At 44.1% G+C, this 21,644-nt stretch overlaps 1 protein-coding gene across 1 annotated transcript; it reads right to left on the bottom strand.

Moving 5' to 3' along the window:
- Nucleotides 1–5,590: 5,590 nt before the first annotated feature.
- casr (calcium-sensing receptor) lies at nucleotides 5,591–16,546 on the bottom strand. The gene is made up of 13 exons (XM_062537469.1): nucleotides 16,519–16,546; nucleotides 16,141–16,276; nucleotides 14,845–15,151; nucleotides 14,309–14,520; nucleotides 13,457–13,774; nucleotides 13,106–13,195; nucleotides 11,749–12,007; nucleotides 11,017–11,250; nucleotides 10,088–10,211; nucleotides 9,183–9,441; nucleotides 8,214–8,427; nucleotides 7,394–7,756; nucleotides 5,591–6,488 (listed from the first exon to the last, which is right to left on the bottom strand). Exons 1-13 carry the CDS (start codon nucleotides 16,544–16,546, stop codon nucleotides 6,207–6,209), a joined length of 2,826 nt encoding a protein of 941 aa, XP_062393453.1. The 3' UTR covers nucleotides 5,591–6,206.
- Nucleotides 16,547–21,644: the final 5,098 nt, after the last annotated feature.

Genomic DNA, 21,644 nt, shown 5'->3' with positions numbered 1-21,644 from the left:
AACAATTACAAACTAGGGAGAATAGTAATATTATCAGTAAAACAATAATTTTAAGCACTAACCTAATGAGAAATAAAACAGTGAAATGAGAATAGCAATCAAATAAGTCACTCAGTTAATTATATATAATAATAATAATAACTAAAGCATGGTATGGCTAAATTTAAGGACAATAGCAAAATAAATTTCAAATTCTATCAATAGACAAATTATAACAAAACAATACTATTATACAAACCATAACACATCACAAACTCAAAGGACTAAGTGCATATTAAATAAATATGCCTTAAGACCCCTCTTAAAAGATCCAAAGCTGTTGCTGGAACGGAGAGCACTGGGCAACTCATTCCACCAACACGGAACCACTGAAGAATAGGATCTACAATTTGACCTAGCATGTATGGTTGGTCGACATAACAGACGCTCCTCAGAAGATCGCAATGGGCGGTTGGGAATGTACATCGTGATTAAAGAACTGAAGTAGCTGGGAGCAGATCCAGTCAGTGTCCTATAGGCCAGAGTGAGAGATTTAAATTTAATTCTGGCTACTATAGGGAGCCAGTGGAGAGTAACTAGGAGAGGGGTTACATGTGTCCTCTTTGGCTGATTGAAGACCAGTCGTGCTGCAGCATTCTGAATCAACTGTAGTGGTCTTAAAACACAAGCAGGTAGGCCAGCTAACAGAGAATTACAGTAGTCCAGCTTGGAGATAACCATTGCCTGTACAAGAAGCTGAGTGGAATCTTGTGTCAGATAAGGTCTGATCTTCCTAATGTTGTACAGGGTATACCGACATGACTTTGCAATTGAGGCAACATGCTCAGAGAAAGTAAGTTGGTCATCAATTATGACACCCAAGTTACGTGCCGATCTGGTTGGAGTCAGTGAGGATGAATCAAGCTGGATATTGATCTGTTGGGGAATAGCTGTTTTTGCTGGAAACACCAAGAGCTCAGTTTTGGAAAGATTAAGCTGAAGGTGCTGATCCTTCATCCAGATTGAAATGTCCTTCAGGCATGCAGAGATCCGATGGGAAACACTAGAGTCCTCAGGTGGGAAGGATAGGAAAAGTTGAGTGTCGTCCGCATAGCAATGATATTCAAATCCATGAGAGCGAATAATCCCACCTAAAGAAGTGGTGTAAATAGAGAAAAGGAGGGGCCCTAATACTGATCCTTGGGGGACTCCTGTAGTGAGGTCATGAGACTTTGATATCTGTCCCTGCCAAGACACGCTAAAAGAACGCCCTTTAAGGTAAGACTTGAACCAGTCAAGAGCTTTCCCAGAAATTCCCAGTTCATATAGTGTAGAAAGGAGAATGTCATGGTTAACCGTATCAAAGGCTGCAGATAAATCTAACAGAATTAACACTGATGACTGAGCAGAGGACTTAGCTACTCTCAATGCTTCAGTCACAGATAGAAGAGCAGTTTCAGTAGAATGACCACTCTTGAAACCAGACTGCATAGGGTCTAGTAGGTTATTCTGATAGAGGAAGTCACACATTTGCTTGAAGACCACTTTCTCCAAAACCTTTGACAAGAAAGGAAGAAGGGAGACAGGTCTGTAGTTCTTCACATCAGTTGAATTAAGTGTACTTTTCTTCAGCAAAGGCGTAATTCTTGCCTGTTTAAAAGAAGAAGGAACTATTCCAGAACTGAGTGAAGTATTAAATACATGTGTGACTGCCGGTATAATAGCGGGTGCTATAGACTGCAGGAGAGTAGACGGGACAGGATCCAAGGCTACCTATTTGGTTTAGATCGACGTTTTGGTATGCATTAGGCTATATTGTAATATTGAACAATTTAAATATATGTTCAGAAATCATACGTAGCCTGTTCTGTAAATTCTCCAATCAGAAAAAAAAATTAATTATGAATGTATTGTCATAGAGGTAGGCTATTGTCATTGTGCAGAGTAGTCTACAAAGAACAAATAGGCTACAGCAAAATGAAGTGAAATTAAATTAAGGTCATGATATCGAGGGAGATTGTATGTCAGAAATTTTGTAAGTTATAAATGTGTACAGTATTAGGCCCACTAGGCCTTCAATCTGCTCAGGCTACCCCGGTACTCACTGCTTTCCAGCATCATTAAACTTTCAGTTAAAGTAATATGCCTATGCATAACGAGCCAGAAGCTCTTTGATATAGATCCATTATCGTTCCCATCAATTCTTGATGGCACATTTTATGTTGTCAACACCATGCAAAAAAAATGTACATGCAAATTTACAAAACTGTGGTAAAACAGGTTTTGCTGTTTCCTGGAATAGCATGAAATTATTTGTTGCACATACACACATTTCCTGCTGGCCTTGGGTATGGTATGGCAATATAGTTGGCATATCTGAGAAGAAGGAGAAAATGAAAAATCCCACAAAATCTGATAACTAAATTCCTGTGTTCTGAATGCATTCCTCTGGCTTTTTGTCCGTGAGATTCACAGAGAAACAAGCTGTCCTATCGCATCTGACCATGACCATGACACATCTCACAGAACCTGCACATGCGCCTTTTCTCATAACGTCTTTGCTTCTTCCTTATGTTATAACTTATTAGATACAATTGAACTGACACAGGAATCATTTTGTACAGTTTGCAGGTTACACATGCACACAGGGATGGCCAGTAGGCTATTATGATGCATGTATTTAAAATATTGGGAAAACTCTATTCAAAATGCGAAACACATCTCATAATTGGTAACACCCGCCCACACACATACCTGAAAACACACAGAACAAACAGACCTCAGGTGAGCCACTATACCTGTTAAACTGTGTATTTGTCCCTTTACTCCCCATTTCTAAAACCAATTGAAGTGTGACAATAAAAAGTATGTGACCACCAACCACATGCCTGCATGCCTCTTTTGCAAGCAATGGAAGAGGCAGGGACCTTTATGTAGCATCAGTTCAAGGGTGGATATGGCACACAAGGCTAAGCCCATCCAAGCATTGTGTCTGAGCATTTGTTGCAAAGTTGAAGTTTGAAATCAAATCTGCTGATGTCAAACAGTGCTGTATTATTGCACCTTTCTATTCACAAATTAACAACTGTGACAATTGAAATGTATATACATCTATATTCTGTAGATTCCCCAATCTGAAACTCTCCTTCGATGCTTTTGAAAATTAAATCAAACAATAGGCAAACATTTAAACTATTCTATTCTCGAAAAAAAAAAAAAAAAATAGCTGTGAAACCCCTGAAAGTGTGATGTCAAATGTGATTTTTGTATCTCTTGACATGTTCATTCCTCATTACTGTTTATCAGTTTTTATATCAATATTTAGTCAATAGCCTCACGTAGTTAAGGCCGCATTCCTTCTTTCACAAGCAAATTAGGTTACTGTTTGCTATGCCTTATGCACATGGCACTGCCACTCCTGATTGAAACAGACTGGTTTATTCGGCTAAGCTTAGTGCATCATACAGACAGTTTCAGAGTATAGAGATCCAGGAAATTAGCTTAAATTGCTATCAAGAGTAATAATGGCACAGAGCTTTACAGAAAATGTTGCTCCTGGTCTGTAGTTACACTATATTCACATACCCAGCAACACACACAAATGAACCTAGCCTTCACTTACAATAAACCTACAGTGGTCCCACAAAATAAATTGTGTGTACTGTATGTTTGTGTAAGTGAATATGCTTAGAACTGTGTAGAACTGTTGGTGCACTGTATTTTTGTGGTGAGTGAACATGTTTTTCATATTTGTATGTGTGTTATTGTGATCTAAAGGTTTCTACACAGTGAACTCACTAGAGATTTTACCTGCGGTCTCATCAGGGAAAGACCTGGATGTGTTCGAGGTATATATTGTGCTATATTTTTTTTTTACTGACAAATCATAAAAGACGACTGGAGTCGGTACGATAATGCAGCATAACAATCAAACAGCAAAATTACAGAGAAAAGGTAAACAAGTCAACAAAAACATCTCTGCAACCCAAATAATCCAAAACAACTGCGCAACAGTAACACGAGCAGATAAATAGCACTTATGTAATGTGTGCGTCCTGAGGGGGTGGAAGGACACAGAGTCCTATATGAAGTGATGCTGGGGTGATGGAAGTGTGTGGAAATCAGTACCGTAATTTCCTGTGTATTAGCCGCATTGTGTATAAGCTGCAGGACAGTGTTTCATGCAAGTTAGAAGAAACAAAACCATATTAATATACCATATTAACTGCTACCGTGTATTAACCTCATAGCTGAAGAATGTTTGCAAAATCAATGTATACGCCGCAGCTAATAGTTGGGAAATTACGGTATCACCCAGTCCAGATGAAAGAAATCCAGCCCTTACTTCCTGGCACAAACTTATTCCCTTAAAAGTGAGCGATATGCAGAAGAAGCATGAGGACCATTTTAAAGGGTCTTCAAGGAGGACAGAAGGGGGTTCAGGTGTGTGCTCACAGAATCTTAGGTACACAGGTGTGCTCACAGAATCTCAGGTACACAGGTGTGCTCACAGAATCTCAGGTAAAGTGTGCTCATAGAATCTCAGATACACAGGTGTGCTCAGGTACACAGGTGCGTGCTCACAGAATCTCAGGTACACAGGTGTGCTCACAGAATCGTATACAGGTGTGCTCACAGAATCTCAAGTATACAGGTGTGCTCATAGAATCTCAGGTACACAGTTTTGTGTTCACAGAATTTCAGGTACACAGTGTGCGTAATCAGAGAATCTCAGGTGCACAGGTGTGTGTTGAAAGGTTTCTAGCTTGGCATCTGTGGAACAGATGGAGTTAAGGTTGACATATTATTGTGTGCACATGTGTTACAGAAAGCCTTGCCGAGACAACAATGAAGAAAACAGAAGAACAATTTATACCCTCCTAATGAAAATGTGCCCAATACACCCCTGTTCAAACAGACCAGCATCCTTACAGAGTAGTGTCCTCTCTTTAAGGGTGATTTTCAACTTGGCTGTTGTGGACTCCAATAAAATGTCTCTTCACTTAATACTCTGGGATGCTGTTGATACTGTGATGGTGTGGAGTCCCTCCTAAATGTGCAAAGTCCTTACGAAAGCAGGACATCGTGTCTTCTGGTGTAGTTGAGGCACCAGGGGCCTTGTCCCTCTCCTGACCAAAACGTCCTTCACCCTCCAGCAGGGAGTTTTGAACATTCTAACAGATGGTTCTGTTGGAGTGTGAGAGGCAGGGATTACTCTCTCACACACAACACACCCACACACACATATGCTGTAATTTCGGAATGACTCACACACACCACTGCTTGGGTTCACTTACACACACACACACACACACACACACTGCTGTCTGGGATCACACACACACACACACACACACACACACACACACACACACACACACTGCTGTTTGAGGATCACTCACACACACACACACACACACACACACACACACACACACACACATATACTTGAAAACAATCTCTCTCTCTCACACACACACACACACACAGGGCCAGACTGCCTCCAGTCAGCTGCTGTCTGAATGTGGTCCCCAAGCCCGAGGGTCCATCACTGGGCAGACAGAAAGGCAGAAAGTCCCCTACTGTCCTGTCTCTCTCCTGATTAGTTCAAATGATTCATGTCCAGGTCATCAAGCTCTCTCAGCCCTCTGCACAGGTAGAATCTAGTACTAAGGCTGATACTAGATACCTTGATTGTATCGTCAGTCCTGTTCGTCAACATCAATAGCTCATCCTCTGAAGTTCGCCTACAAAAAGGACCCAAAGCTGCCATCCATCTTTGCCCATATAAGGAGATCCGTACCTGCATATCCTTATCAAAAATGGCAGCTTTGTGGTACTTTATGTAGGCAGACTTCAGTTGTATTCGCCTTATTCACATGGTAGCCATTGCAAACCAAAACATGGCTATAGGGTACATTAGGTGCTTCTCAACATGCCTCCTCGATCCTCGAGGGGCGTTCCCACTGATCTATAACTAACACTGGATAGACTATCCCATCGTTTTCGGCCCATCATTCTTTATGAAGATCAGTGAGGATCGAGGCCCAAGGAGCGAGGGAGGACGTATAAAAGCCCAAATAAGAGGCACCCATTGACTACGCATTCATTAGCGCACTCTCGCCACCTACTGGCGAAGGCATAGAACACAATACAGGTTTGGATACCCCATGGCCTCGTTTTGATTTATAACCACTGCCGGGTGAATAAGGCGAACGCAGGTCCCATCAGGGTTTGGAGCCCTCCTGAGGACTCTTCCTGTCGGTCGTGGACATGGACACCCCCTCAAAGCTGACTCTGGGGGCCCGCCCCCTCTCCAGCGAGCCCCCCTCCACCTCGGGCTTGGAGGACGAGGACGAGGAGAGTGAGGGCGATGAAGAGCGCTTGCGCGAGGCGTTGGAGCCGTGGCGTAGCGTCGCCCGAGCTGCCGCTTTGAAGGCGTGCGCCGCCGTGCTGCACCGAACTTCCTCCACTGTGTTCCGGGACGGCTTGAAGAGCAGGATGTAGACCTGGAGAGACAGCACAGAGATCAGCCTTAGGCCTGGACCAGCACAGGGATTAGCGTTAGGGCTGGACCAGCACAGGGATTAGCGTTAGGCCTGGACCAGTACAGAGATTAGCATTAGGCCTGGACTAGCACAGAGATTAGCATTAAACCTGGACTAGCATAGAGATTAGCATTAGGCCTGGACTGGCACAGAAATGAGCATTAAACCGAGAGAAACAGCACAGAGATTAGCGTTAGGCCTGGACCAGCACAGGGATTAGCATTAGGCCTGGAGAACCAGCACAGAGATTAGCATGGACTAGTAGCATATGTAGCTAATGCTAGTCTCTGCTTGTCCAGGCCTAATGGACTAGTTGCACGGAAGGTTCTCGGTGAGCTTGTTTGTTTCCTGGGGAGTCAGGTGTGTTTGAACCTGCCATTTGGCTTGGACCAGCAGAGACTAGCATTGGGCCTAATTTATCAAAGATATGGGTCTTATAAAGATCACAGATATATGGACATTAGACTTGGTTTATCATAGAGATTGACATAAGACCTGGATCGCTACAGAGGTTAACACCATAGATTATATACGTATATATGTCTATGGTTAACACTATGATCACATAACACAGTGACCCCCTTATCAAAAAGTTCTATAGGATTCCAATAGCAACAATCCTATAGGATTTAGAACTCCTATAGGATTGTCCAAAAATGTTTTCCAAAATCTGATTGGAATCCTATAGGACTTTTTAATAAGGGACAGTAACATAGGGTGACCAGATGTCTCCGGTTTCAGGGGACAGTCCCCGTTTTTGGTTGCCTGTCCCCAGGAAAATACAGAAAACATATTTTTTCCACATTTTTGGGATTATGTCCCCGGTTTTCGTCTCGGACATCTGGTCACCTTACAGTAACTCTTACCTTGTTGAAGAACAGGCAGGCCAGCATGCTGAAACTGGAGGCCAGGATAGCGATCACCTCCACCGCCGACACGTACTTCCCGTGGGTGCTGACGTACGCCGGCACGAACGAGCCCCACACGATGAAAAAGATGAGCATGCTGAACGTGATGCACTTCGCTTCAGTGAAGTTCTCCGGAAGCTTCCGTGACTTGAAAGCAAACAGGAAGCAGGCGGCGGCTAGCAGACAGGTGTAGCCAATCAGAAGGCCCAGAGCCATGGCTGACCCCTCGTGGCAGGTCACCACGATGACCTCATCGTCCAGTTCATGGTTTTCGTAGCTGGCCGGAGGGGCGTTGTACAACCACACCACGCAGATGGCTACCTGTGGGTGTGTTAGGTAGCCGTGAATTAGCATTAGTAAGACCCAGAACATCATCACAAGTGTGTACTTTGCCATTCATCTTGATGCTTTTTCATTAATATAATAATATAACAATTATCAGCAGTTTACTATTAGTTCAGCATCAGTTTACCATCGTCTTTTATCATCAGTGCTTTATCTGATTGATTTACCATTAATTGGCACTGAATGGCAGCGGATGAGAAGCTGGGAAAGACCAGTGCAGCATTGTGGTTCCACACAGACCCACTCACACACAAACTCTGACACTCACTCACTCTCACATACACACACACACACACACACACACACACACACACACACACACACACACACACACACACACACACACACACACACACACACACACACACACACACACACACACACACACACTATACACACACACACATGGCTGTCCAGCTGAACTAGTCCTTACCTGAACGAATGTGAAGAGGAAGACCAGCAGGAACTGTAGGTTGAGACCCCACCACTTGCGATGGACGCTGGTGGGAATCTTGGCCTCGAAGACCAGCAGCACCCTGTTGGTCTTGACCAGGATGCAGGAGATGCACAAGACGAAGCTGACCCCGAAGGCCGGCTGGCGCAGGCGGCACATCCAGTCTTTGGGTTTGCCGATGAAGATCAGAGAGCTGGTGGCAGGGATTCAGAGGAAACCAGTGGTGATGAAGTTGAAGGTACAGTACAGAAGTCGTGCATGTCTGAATATGTCTGTGTATGTCTACATTTCTGCACGTATCTGCATGTCTGCATACGTCTACATGTCCTCAAGTTTACAGGCATGTCTGCCCTTACAGAAATTAAATGTTTGCGGCAGATTTGCAGCCAACTTGTGGGAAACAGCAAACTTGTGAGTTCACTAGAAAATATTGCCAGAAGTTTGTCAGTTTGTCAGTTTGCCACTAGAGGCAAACTTCAAGAAAAGTTCAGGCAACAATGAGAAGTTTGCCACCGATGATTGCCAGTGATTTGCCACCACACTTAGCCAATAATGGCAAACTTCCAGTGAACTTCTGGTGACAAACCCAATTTGCATAATGACATAGCTGCAAATTTGCTGCAACATTGCCAAAAGTTAACCGTAACTGTTTACCAGAAACCTAATTTGCATGAATATATGACCTTGCCTCAAATATGCGGCAACTGCAGCAACAACAAACTTGAAATGTCAGTAAGGGTGCATATGTCTAATGTCTACATATCTGCTTAAGTCTGCTTATGTCTGCATACATGTTTGCAGATGTTTGCATGCTTGTCTGCATATGTCTACATTTATGCATGTATTTGCATGTCTGCAAGTCTATATGCATTTGCATATGTCTGCATATGTCTGTCTTCTATGTATGTAATCCATCTCTCACTCCACCTCCATCCGAAATCTCCACACCTTAGGAAGCAGCAAATCAGAGATATCAGCAGCAGGTACGAAAGCTCTCGATTGGCCGCTTTGACGATGGGAGTGTCCCTGAACTTGATGAATAATGCCAGGACGAAAGCCGTTGCCATAACGCCCAAGGATGCCAGGATGGCCAAGGTTACCCCAAAAGGCTCCTCCCACGACAGGAAGTGGATCTCCTTGCGGAAGCAGCTGGTGTGGTTGCCATGTGACCAGGAATCACTGGGACACTTGGCGCAAATACTCGCATCTGAGAAGGAAGCGGGGGGGGGGGGGAGGGGTTGGTTTATTAGTTAGAGAACTGAGGTCTATGAGGCACTGGACAAGAGCTCTCATCTAAGGCTGGGAAGCTAGATGGACACACACGCACACACACACACACACACACATAAGCAGGACCCAAAATTACTGACAACCTTTTTTGACCCTCAATTTCTCTTGCAGTTACAGCACGTAGTGTCTCCCATGCAAAAATTTCTTGTAATTCTCACAGACAAATAGTTGGCTGCAGATGGACTGAAACATTAAGGATAGACGCACCAGAACAGATGTTGTAGTCTGGCTATCACCATACTAAGCTGTCTTTTAAGACTGAACATCTGGGGAGTCTGCACTTGATTTCTACTGCACAAGAGGCGTGATCAATGGGCATGGTTCAAATTACTCCATACGCATTTGGATGGTCCTTCAACCAATCAGACCAAGGATCCGGGTGAGTCTTTTGGATAAGCTACAGTAGTTTGTGATTGGACCCAGTAAACGTGGACAGGAAGCAGGAGAGATACGGTAGATGTGCAGATTTCCAGCCTGAGCTGCAGGGCGAAATCCAAATGGCCGGCAGATCAGGCAGGGTTTACCCTTCCTATGGCAGGGGACACCCAGGCGGACATGAGTACCTTTGTGATCGCTGTACTCGCCATCGGAGCACTCGGTGCACTCGAAGCAGCAGGTCGGCATTCCATCGATGATGCCCTTCCGCGTGCCTAGGTCACAGTCATCGCTGCAGTTAGAGAACGGCACCTGGGAACATGGGGGGGGGGGGGGGGGGCGGGGGGTTGAAACCTCAGAATTCATCTGTAAGCCAGCCAGGGCAAAGGTTTGGTCTCTGCTTTAGGGACACAACAACCATCAACACCCCCTAACACTGCAGGGTGAGAAATACAAATAAGTTCACAAAAAAAATATTGAAGGGGACAATTCTGTCATCCCAAATAGTATGTCCCTATGGTCCATTATGCAAACCTACATTTACACCCTTGTCTGTGAGTCTTACTGGGGGGCTACACCAGATGCGTAACTGAAGTGTTCCGTTCGCGATGTGTATGCTGCGGCAGTTAAAGGGAAACTAGGTTTGGCAATTTCATCGCCAGTTTCGGTTTTCGTTTTCGCTTGTTTTCGCTCGTTTTTCTGCAGATTACTCTGCAGAGCTTCCCCTACAGCTTTAGCGTGTAGATTTTACAACACTCTTCAATCGGTCCGTCCCGGTGGCACAGACTTGCATGCATGGTTTTTCCGCTTAGAGGCTTGGGGGAAGTGAAGCTGTTAAGTTGATGTAGTTGATGTATGTCCCATTCAGAAAAGCAATTTTTTTTCAATTTTCGCCGGACTTACACTTTAAAGCAAATTAAGCTAAAAAAAACTTGGTTCACCTTTAATAATCACTATAATCAATGGAAGCAGCTATGTGACAATGAGGGCGCACATTCTAAAAAAACAGACCAGTCTTCTAAAATGGATTTTACACGATGCGAACGGAACGCTTCAGTTACGCGCCTGGTGTAGCTTCCCTGTGACATTCAGAGAAAAACACCAAAATAACCCGCACCTCTGTCATCTGTCCAGTCCAGATGAGCTTTGTGCGGTCGATGTACAGCTTTCCTTCCCCTCTTCCATTGGCGCTCACATGGTAACCAACCTCACGGAACTCCACTGAGTTGTCGCTAGGTGACCGATGCCAGTTCATAATGGTATAGTTGCCATGGAGCTCTGCCCCTTCATTAAAGCTGACGAGTTCCCCCAGGCTGTCATGGAAACGAAGATGGCGAAGCTGCTTCAGGACCTAAAGATCGTGAACATGGTGATATTCGTTGTCATTAGATTGTTTCCTGAGAACAAGTAAAAATCCCCACACCGGAGAGCTCCCAATACAATTCCTTTTTTATTCAGTTATGTTTCAGGCCGAAGAAGGGCCTGAAACGTAACTGAATAAAAAAGGAATTGTATTGGGAGCGCTCCGGTGTGGGGATTTTTACTTGTTCTTTGAACTTTTGTTTCCTGAGAAAAGATAGACTTCATAGACTTTATTCAATACTTTGGAAGACAACATTCAAAGATCTGCTTGTTATGCACATTTTTACAAAGATATCAAACATAGTTCAATAGAGCCAAAAAAAGTTGATTACCATTGTGGTCCTTAACAAGGTGAGGGACAAAGCTCTCTCTGTGTGTGTGTGTGTGTGTGCTGATGTGTATGTGTGTTGGAGGGGCCGTTTCCCATTAACTAAATGGCATTAACAGCATCATCATGAGGGGGAACAGAAAAGTTCAAGACACACACCTGCCATGCCTCCACCCTGCGTATGTCCGCGCAGGAGTTGTTGGCGAATAGCCCCTTCCCCGGTTTGCACGTCAGGATCTCCTGCAGCGCGTGTGCGATGGCGTACACAGCCACATACACGTTGTAGGATATCCGCAGGTGTGTGTAGTCCAGGTATGGAGTCTCCACGCTGGACACATCCTCGTCTCCAGAGCAACGGGGACGAAGGCTAGCGCCCTCATCCTCATCCTCACCCTCCACCTCGCTCCCCTCCTGCTTTCTGATCAGAGATCAATGTCACTTCAGGCTGATCAAAGATCACAGATCAATATCACCTCCGGCTGATCAAAGATCAATATCACTTCTGACTGATCAAAGATCACAGATCAATATAATTTCTTCCTGATCAAAGATCACAGATCAATATAACTTCTTCCTGATCAAAGATCACAGATCAATATCACTTCAGGCTGATCAAAGATCAGAGATCAATCTCACTTCTGGCAGATCAAATGGGAAATGGACTGCATTTATATAGCGCTTTTGCTTCTGTGAGAACGAAAAGCGTCTCTCTCCCAAGCAGCAACATCTTCATGACCACACACCACACTCAAAACAGACAGCATCCTCATAACCTCTGAACTTACATCATGCTTAAGCAAAATGGCACAAGTGAGATAGATCCAAGATCGCAAGAGGCATGTTGTTATTAAATACAACAGTTACACTACACAAGAAAAGTTGGTTTCAGGAACTGTTGGAAAAGTTGAATTGTTGGAAACATTCAAAAGTAAGTCATATTAAGTTCACCTGTAAAGGTTAGTGGATTTTTAGGTTCATCCTGAGATTTCACGCGAAAGCCTTTTTGTGGGCAGTGCATACATCTCCACTTATGTCTAATCAAAGTTATTCCTCTCTCATCCAAAATTAGTTCCAATCTAGCGCGTCTACTGTTGCCAAGCACTGGAAAATAACTTTGCAGCCAAGATGAGACTTGTGTACATGAATGAATGGAAGGTGTGTCACACAATTAAATGAGCCTACTGGCAGTGAAGAGTCAGAGTTGGGATGTCCTCATCGTGACTCATAGAACACCTTTTGTCCAATCACAAATCGAAGTTTGACTGAACTGCTGCATAAGCACACACAGCAACAGCTTCATAACGTCTGTTGCATATGACTGGTGCTTCACAATGCTAAATGGAATTGAACTTCATGGAGTGCGTTCAGCTCAGTATTCCCAGATGGGCTCAGTATTCCCAGATGGGCTCAGTATTCCCAGATGGACTCTGTATTCCCAGATGGGCTCAGTATTCCCAGATGGGCTCGGTATTACCAGAACAGCAGGTCAGCAGCACTGAGGGCATGTAGTACTCACCTCTCCCTCCGGATGGCGCCGTCCTGATCATCCAAGTAGCAGTTAAAGGTCTCCTCCCAGAACTCCCGGACAAACTCGTTATGGGCTGAGCTTGGACCAGGACGAATCTGCCGTCATAAACAAACGTCTTAATGTTGGCACTTTGGTGTTGGTTCGTACAGATTCACGTTTTAATTGAACAGGCATCTGCAGTAAAAACTAATGAAAGCAAATTGGGATTCAGGGGTGCATTCAAATTCGCAAACAAAGGCGAAGGCGAACGTTTACAAACCAAAATCGTTCAAATTTAACTGCTCAAAGAAAGCATGTTCACCACAAACGTTCGCAACTGTTTGCCAAATTTTAATGCACCTCAGGGCACGTACCTGCCGCAGAAAGTCCCGGAAGCCCGGTATGGGCCCGGCCCTGAGGGCGAAGCCCAGCGTTCCCACCATCACGTCCAGGTAGTCGGGCCGTGCGATGAGCGACGAGGTGGCCCAGGCCTCGCTGGCTAGCCACACGCGCCCGGTCAGGTTCCGCCGCGACAGCTCGCGCACCAGTGGCTCCAGGTCTGGCGCCGTGGCGAAGGCGGCGATGACGCGGGCGGACGAGTTCTGGATGCGGTCGGCCAGCGCCTGGACCTCGACCTCGGTGGCGTACTGAGAGATGAGCTCGTTCAGGTCGATGCATCTGCACAGGAGGAGCCGTGGAGACATAAACAAAGTATCAGTAGAGACATAAACAATGTATCAGTGGAGACATAAACAAAGCAACAAAAAGTGATATCTTACCAAGTGTTATCAAGATATATCAAAAAAATCTAATTTGCATTGTTTTTGCCTTAATTTAAGATGAGATTTAAGACTTCTTAAGACTTCTTTAAATCTTTTCTTAAATTGAGGCAAAATTGTCTTTCCATTGGCAGATAAATTTGCTTGTTTTTTCATGTATTAATTTAAGAGGATTTTGACTAGATTTTATGTCTTGATATCGGATTATAACACTTGGTAAGATATAACTTTTTGCAGTGAACTCTGGAGAAATGACGAAGCAGCTCTGGCTTCGAGGACTAGGCCTACAGAGATTGATGGCTGTTCTGGAGATACAATCACTTTTTGGCTATTACAGTAACTACAGTAACTACAGAACCTTCTTGGGTCTCTCTCTCTCTTTCTCTATCTCTTGTTTCTTGAGTCTCTCTATCTCTCCTCTCTCTCCACTCACATGTCTCTCTCAAGCATCTCATTCTCAAACTTCTCCACAGCAGGTCTCCCGTAGTCATCATCGGACGCCACGGCGATCACCCAGTTCCAGCCAAAGTGGTCGATGACCGCGGCCATGGCAACGGCCTGCTGTTCATCCGAGGGGATGGTTCGCATGAACGACTGGAACTGCTGCCGGTTGCTAAGGAGACGACTGGACGATCCATAAGAGATCTGGAAGAGACCAAATGAACGTTCTCTCTCACACATTCTTTTTCTAGAAAGAGAAGAACAACAACAATAACAAAAGCAACAACAATAATAATGGGCTCTTCTCATTTGTTTTTTATCTATCCTCCCTTCCTTCCATCCTCAGTCCTCCAGTTCGTTCCCACTGATCTACAAAAGAATGATGGGGCGGCAACAATGGGATAGTCTCTTCAGTGTTCTTTACAGATCAGTGGGGGTGAGCCGGAGGACCGAAGAAGGAAGGAAGGAAGGGAGGATAGATAGATAGAAGACGAATGAGAAGAGCCCCATGATGATAACAAGACCAACCTGTGGGATGTAGAACAATCCCAGGAGGTTTGCTACTGAGGTAGAGACACTTGAACCCGTGGCGCCAACAACTGCGATTGTGGACGGAACCTTTCCAGAACAGTTACAGAACTCATCGAGGCTTAGCGAGTCGATCTTGTTCTGTGCCACAAAACTCAACGTGGCCTCTAGGGCCTTGGAGACGGTGTTGCAGGTGTCGTGGATACGGTAGCCAAGAGTGACATTCGGAAGGAGGTCGGTGCTGTTGTTGATCTGGTCCACTGCAAAAACCATCGCTTGGAGCCATCGGAAACCCCGGAAATTGAACCTGTGAGCGCAGAAGGGCACTGATTAAAAACAAAGTAGCCGCACACTCTAATCTCTTAAAGGAGACATAGAATGGAAATCATTTTTGTCTTGGTTTTGATTAATTAGGAGAGGTTGTGCATAACCAAAGATCTATCATGAACACGAGGCATGGTTGTGTCCTCCTTCATATGAAAATCTTGAACTTAGAAAAAGCCACTAATAAATGGGCGAATTAGAACAATTAGCGAATTAGTCAAAAGGACCATTTCAATACTCACCCTAAATATAAGGTTTTAATACGGCTTGTAAAGTTGCAATTGAGCTTATTTTTTTATAAATCAAAGTTGAATATATACTATTTTAACATCAGAGAACACAGTACAATACTCAATTCATCCATTCTATGTGCTCTTTAACACGTTTATTAATGGCCAACATTTCGGCGCACAGCCTTTATCAAGGAGATAAGAGTGTGCGGCCACTGTTTTTAATCTGATAACCTCCTCACCAGCACCTCTTCTTGGGTGTACATTCCTCCCCCACGCGTTTTCATGAAGGACATTGGTTAACACATACTGTAGGTGTGTGTGTGTGTGTGTGTGTGTGTGTGTGTGTGTGTGTTTGTGTGTGTGTAGTGTGTGTAGTGTGTGGACATTACCCAACACACACAGTAGGTGCTGAAGTGAGAGAAACCAGAAGAGAGGTGTGGGGAAAGAATGTACAGTAAGGATAGAGAGAGATGGAAAGAGGGGTAGAGAGGAATAGAGAGAGATAAAGAGGGAGATAAAGAGAGAGATAGAGAGAGGGGTAGCGAGAGAGATATAGAGAGTAGAATAGTGAGAGAGATAGAGACAGGAATACAAAGAGGAAGAGAGAGACAAGGTGGTAAATAGCGCACCTGGCACACTCCATGGCCTGCGTGTGTGTGTTTGTGTGTGTGTGAAGCACATCTGACACACTCGGTGGCTTCTGGTCGTGTGTGTGTGTGTGTGTGTGTGTGAAGCGCACCTGACACACTCGGTGGCTTCTGGTCGTGCTGCCAGGTCCTGGTCGTGGGACTCGACGCCGAGGTGGATGGGGAAGAGCCCCCCCAGCATGATGTCACCGCTCCTCTGGGCGCGCTGCTTAGGGCCGTACCCCCCCACTGGGAACACACACCACACACACACCAACACACACCTCCACACACACACCTCCATCCTCTCCTCCACCTGTTTCAAAAGGGGCACTCATTAGAGACCCACCGCACACACCAGCACATCTCCACACATACACACCAATACACCCCCACACACACACATAGACACTCTCTCACACACACACACACACACACACTCCAAAACACATCTCCATTCTTCTCTAACCTTTTCACACACTAACACACACTGTTGTGTGGGGACTTATAAAGGCACATATTGAGCACACGTTCAGGTCTAAGTGGCCACAGCTACCACTGGTGTCCTATCCTATTACAGTAAACTCATTTCCTGTCAATCCTCATTGTGTGTGTCTACATCTAGGGATGTAGTGGAGGCTATTAAACACAACAGTTTATCCACCTCTTATTACAGTTTATCCACCTCTCAGCAGTGTTAATTCACCAATTGCAACTTTTAACATAAAAAAACCACATTTTATTATCCACATTCACAATATGTAGACTCATCAACACTAGGAATCATTTGATACCATTGATATTTCTATAAGCATTGGGCTCCACCATCATCAAACTTCTTCTGAATGCCTTTTTAAAAATCCGATACTGCAAGGCAGTATCCAATTATTTGCTATTTTGATTGATTTTGATTGATTTGATTTGATTATTTGCTATTATGAATTTCAGTTTCATCTTTTTCCAGTGCTTTCACACATGTATCTAGGTATCTGGGAAGGCAAACAGTGCAAAACTACCTACATTTTACCTATCTGGACCTCTCTTCTCTTCTCACGAATGACGAAGGAAAGTGCAAAAGTGCTTTTATCCCACAAGCTTGGGACCTGTCACCAAAATGTCAAAGCAACACACTCATATCTAAAGAAGCACACAAACGGGATGCTCTGAACCGGACTCTTTAGACGGGAAGTTGTGGTGTTTCATTCCTTTGGTATTTTTTTTGACCAAAGACCGCAATAAACTATTTGAAATTGTGGGGAGAGGGGTATGTGTGACCTTTAAGGATGCTATAGTTGAAAAATCATTTCAGAAAACAGTCCAATGCTGTGGTCCTGTTGAACAGTAACTGGTCACAACACTGTTCTGATCTCTCTCTCTCTCTGTCTCACAGCCCAATTAAGTGTGTTTATGACCTCACAGGCCCTGACCAGGGCAAGATCAGAGTGACCGTGGGAACGACAAGCTGTCATCTCATTCTTGTTTTGACATAACACGAATCCCACAGAGTGTAAATGTCAGATTGGGATCTCTGGGCAGAGTTACAGTCTGTTTTCAGAGTGAATGTATGTGTGTGTGTGTGTGTGTGTGTGTGTGTGTGTGTGTGTGTGTGTGTGTGTGTGTGTGTGTGTGTGTGTGTGTGTGTGTGTGTGTGTGTGTGTGTGTGTGTGTGTGTGTGTGTGTGTGTGAGAGAGAGAGAGAGGCTGACAGTAAGTGAGTGTGTGTGTATGTGTGTGTCTGTGTTAGCCTGTGGGTAGAGGGTCTGTTTTGATGTCTGATGCGTTTGCCATATGCCTTCTGATACACAGCCAGAGTCTGGAGGTCAAAGGTCAGTAGGCTGGAATCATGCCACCTTGGGTCTGTAGAGGCCTGCTGCCTGCTTATGCATTTCTGAACATCAGATCAGATACTAATGCCTTTCTAAACTATTACAGAAAATAAGATATTATCATGACTTTCTAAACCATTACTAAAGATGATCATGCCTTTCTAAACTCTCACTGAAGGTCAGATATTATCATGCGTTTCTGAAATATTACTGAATAGAGTATGTAATCATGCATTTCTAAAATCTAAATATAATCAAAATGAATATTTTAAAACGAGGACACAGGTTTTCCAGACGCTTCCTTTGATTATTTTGTTTGTGGTGGTGGTGTTGATGTGTATGTGTGTTTGGAGGGGCGGGGGGTTGGCAGTTCTCCCCTGTGTTCCTTCCATATGTTTAGATGTGAAATGTTAAAAATGTTCTCAGGCCACATAATGACTCCCTAAAGGCTCTGAGGTCACACAGATGAATGGGACAACTCAGAGAGTGTGCGTGTGTGTGTGTGTGTGTGTGTGTGCGTGTGTGTGTGTGTGTGTGCGCATGTGTGTCTGAGGCTGATTGTGTGTGTGTGTGTGTGTGTGTGTGTGTGTGCGCGTGTGTGTGAGTGAGTGAGTGAGTGAGAGAGAGAGAGAGAAGAAGTGTTGAGCAGGTACCTGTCCTGGGTAAAATATCCTTCTCCTATGCAACTTTGAAATCTGCTCTTTAATGTGTGTTCAAATGTGTTTGCATGTGCTATATATGTGTGTGTGTGTGCGTGTGTGCGTGTGTGTGTGAGTGTGTGTGTGTGTGTGTGTGTGTGTGTGTGTGTGTGTGTGTGTGTGTGTGTGTGTGTGTGTGCCTGCGTGCATTGGTGTGTGTGTGTGTGTGTGTGTGCCTCTGATTAGAAGTTTAAATTAGCACTGGAAATTATGCACAGACAGGAACCAACGAACATTACACAGCTGAGTGACTAGAGCCCGTGGGAACGACAGACACAGAGAGGGGAAGAGGGAGAGAGAGAGAGTGAGATAGACAGACAGAGAAAGGGAGAGGGAGAGAGAGACCAACACACACACACACACACACATACACACAGAGAGACAGACAGAAAGTGAGAGAGAGGCAGACAAACAGAGAGAGAGGGAGAGAGACCAACATGTATACACACAGAGAGGTAAACACTTAGAGAAGGAGAGAGCAGCACACACACACACACACACACACACACATATATACACACACAGACAGAGAGACAGACAGAAGGTGAAAGAGAGAGGCAGACACATAGAGAGAGACAGAGAGGGAGAGAGACCAATACGCACACACACACACACACACACACACACACACACACACACACACACAGACAGAAACACAGACGGAAAGTGAGAGAGAGTCCGAGAGACTGTAATGCATTTGCTTAGGCAAGACTAGGCCTATTTCTTTTTGAATGGTCATGCCAATAAAGCTCATTGAATGGAATTGCATTGAGACAGAGAGAGAGAGAGAGAGAGAGAGAGAGAGAGAGAGAGAGAGAGATGGACAATGATGAAGAAAAGAGACAGAGAAGGAGAAATGTTGCCTTCATTATAAAGGCACCTGGAGGAAGGATGTTTATTTTGGCTGTGACTCACTTAGGGTGGGGTGTCATCTCCGTATCTATGGTTGAGCACACAGAGGGGACATATTCCAACCTGTCCAACCTGCTCCTGTGACTACATGGAGAGTGGACAATGGGGACTGATTGAATGTTAGGGATTAGTTTACCGTCATCTTTGTTTAGAGAGTCTATAGTCTTCTGTTACAGTCTTCAGTTATGTTAAGCCATAAGCTTACATACCTTCAGACCAAAACACGCACCCTGCTGTCTACGCCAGATCTTCTCAACCTTTTTGGGGGCTAAGGCACAGCAAATATCAAACCAAAAGGCCACACTAGCATACCGACTTCTGGCTACTGATTATAATGAATGTCAAATAAACATGACTAGGGTGTAACAGCCAGATGTTCATTCTCAAATTGACCCAGATTTTGACCATGTTTATTGGTGTGAATATGGTGTAGAGCTGAGCACAACAGAAAGGCAAGTTATGACGCTATTCACAGTTTGGGGAAGGTGACAAGGGAGAGGGTGATGCCAAAATTGTGTCAGTCCTCACTCCTCAGATTAGTCAATGTAATTGTTTTGTTGCAACAGCAGGCAGGTAATTGAATTGAGCGATTCCAACATATCCTGACAACTAGAAGAAGACCAATACTAAACTATACTAGAAAAAAGAGGTAGGCCCATCTTGCTTAGAAGGAGTCGTGAGACTGATCTCAGCTTTGCACCATGAAATCAAACTGAGAATGGTAGCCCACTAAAGACCACAATAAAAAAGGGAAAAAAAGTTGTTAATCTCTGACTACCTGAAACTGTATCTAATTAACAAGCCTTGGCATTGATGCATATCCTAAAATAGCCCTCTAGCCTATTTATAGTTAGAAGAAGCCTGTTATAAGAATGAACCCCCCCCCCCTTCTCTCTCTCTCACAACACACACACACACACACACACACACACACACACACACACAAATAATGTATAGAAATATGAAGTATAAGCAATAAAATGATGACAGAAGACATTTTCCAGTAATTTTGCATGTCTCTGTCTGTACACATAATATGCACATTACAAATATATGTACCAGAACCCCAACCTGTCTGTACGTGTGTGTGTGTGTGAGAGAGAGAGAGAGAGAACGAGAGAGAGTTACAAGGGCATTCACAAAACTTACCTCTAAATCTTTATTTTAGTCCAAAACGTCTCCAAACATTTTCCAGAAACCTTTATCAAGAACCGCTTACAGAATAATCCTTTTCCCTTGATATGTAGCATCCATTAATCCAGAGGTATTGAAATAAATGTTTTTAGGATAAGTTGATTACGCATTCATAAAGAATCAAATCAACAGTTGGATTCTAGTGCACAAGGCTTTTCTATCTCTCTTCAAGTCTTTCTATAAGTTGATATCTTCTGTAGATCTCTTTAGAGGTCATCTATACGTTGTTCTTTGTCTTCTTTGTCTCACTTTTGTCTCTTTGTTTTTTGCATCCCTGACTCGCACTCTCTCAATCTCTCTCCTCCTCCTCCTCTCTCTCTATCCTGTTCTCTCTCCCTTTCTCTCCCTCTTTTTTCTCCACCCTCCCTTGTTCAAACATTAACTTCTTTGTTCAGTTCATTTCCTGTCATTTAACATCCCCCTCTCCTCAGCATCCCTCTCTCTCTCTCTCTCTCTCTCTCTCTCTTTCTCTCTGTGTCCCCCACACTATCTCTCTGCCTTTGCCCCCCCCCCCCCCCCCCCCAACGTTAGGGTTCTGATGAACCTGGAATGCAGGACACACACCAGAAAAGTTAAGTAGAGTTGAGTAGAGTAGACTGGTTGAGTAAGGTTACAGTAAGAAGAATTATGGTAGAACATAATTATGTAAAGAACGTAAAGTCCTGCTATAATTGTATTACACTTATTCAGACACACAGCTGGCAACATTCAGGGCTGTCGGTGAGTAAACATACTCACTTAGTCATGCAGACGATCTCACAAGAAGGAAAAAATGACAACATTCAGCAAGATTTTTAGATTTATACTCAAAATTCAGCGAGATTTATTCATCACACAGTTATAACAGTATATAACAAGTAGTGAAATGTAAGCATTATGTGTATGTACGATTATTCCAGTAAATGTAAATACAAGATTATGCAGTGTAGTTTGTGAGGATGAATACTAGGCTTACTGAATGTCTCTTTGGGTCTCCATGTGAAGAACA

This window comes from Sardina pilchardus, chromosome 5 (assembly GCF_963854185.1).
Source record: "Sardina pilchardus chromosome 5, fSarPil1.1, whole genome shotgun sequence".
NCBI lineage: Eukaryota > Metazoa > Chordata > Actinopteri > Clupeiformes > Clupeidae > Sardina > Sardina pilchardus.
The sequence above is the reverse complement of the archived record's forward strand: the minus strand, read 5'-3'. Positions and strand labels throughout refer to the sequence as shown.

Coding starts and splice junctions, on each gene's coding strand:
- casr (XM_062537469.1), bottom strand. CDS start 16,546: ATGTGCCTTTATAAGTCCCCACACAACA. Junction 16,277..16,518: donor TTATAAGTCCCCACACAACA/GTGTGTGTTAGT, acceptor GTGTGTTCCCAG/TGGGGGGGTACGGCCCTAAG. Junction 9,442..10,087: donor CGAGTACAGCGATCACAAAG/GTACTCATGTCC, acceptor CTTCCTTCTCAG/ATGCGAGTATTTGCGCCAAG.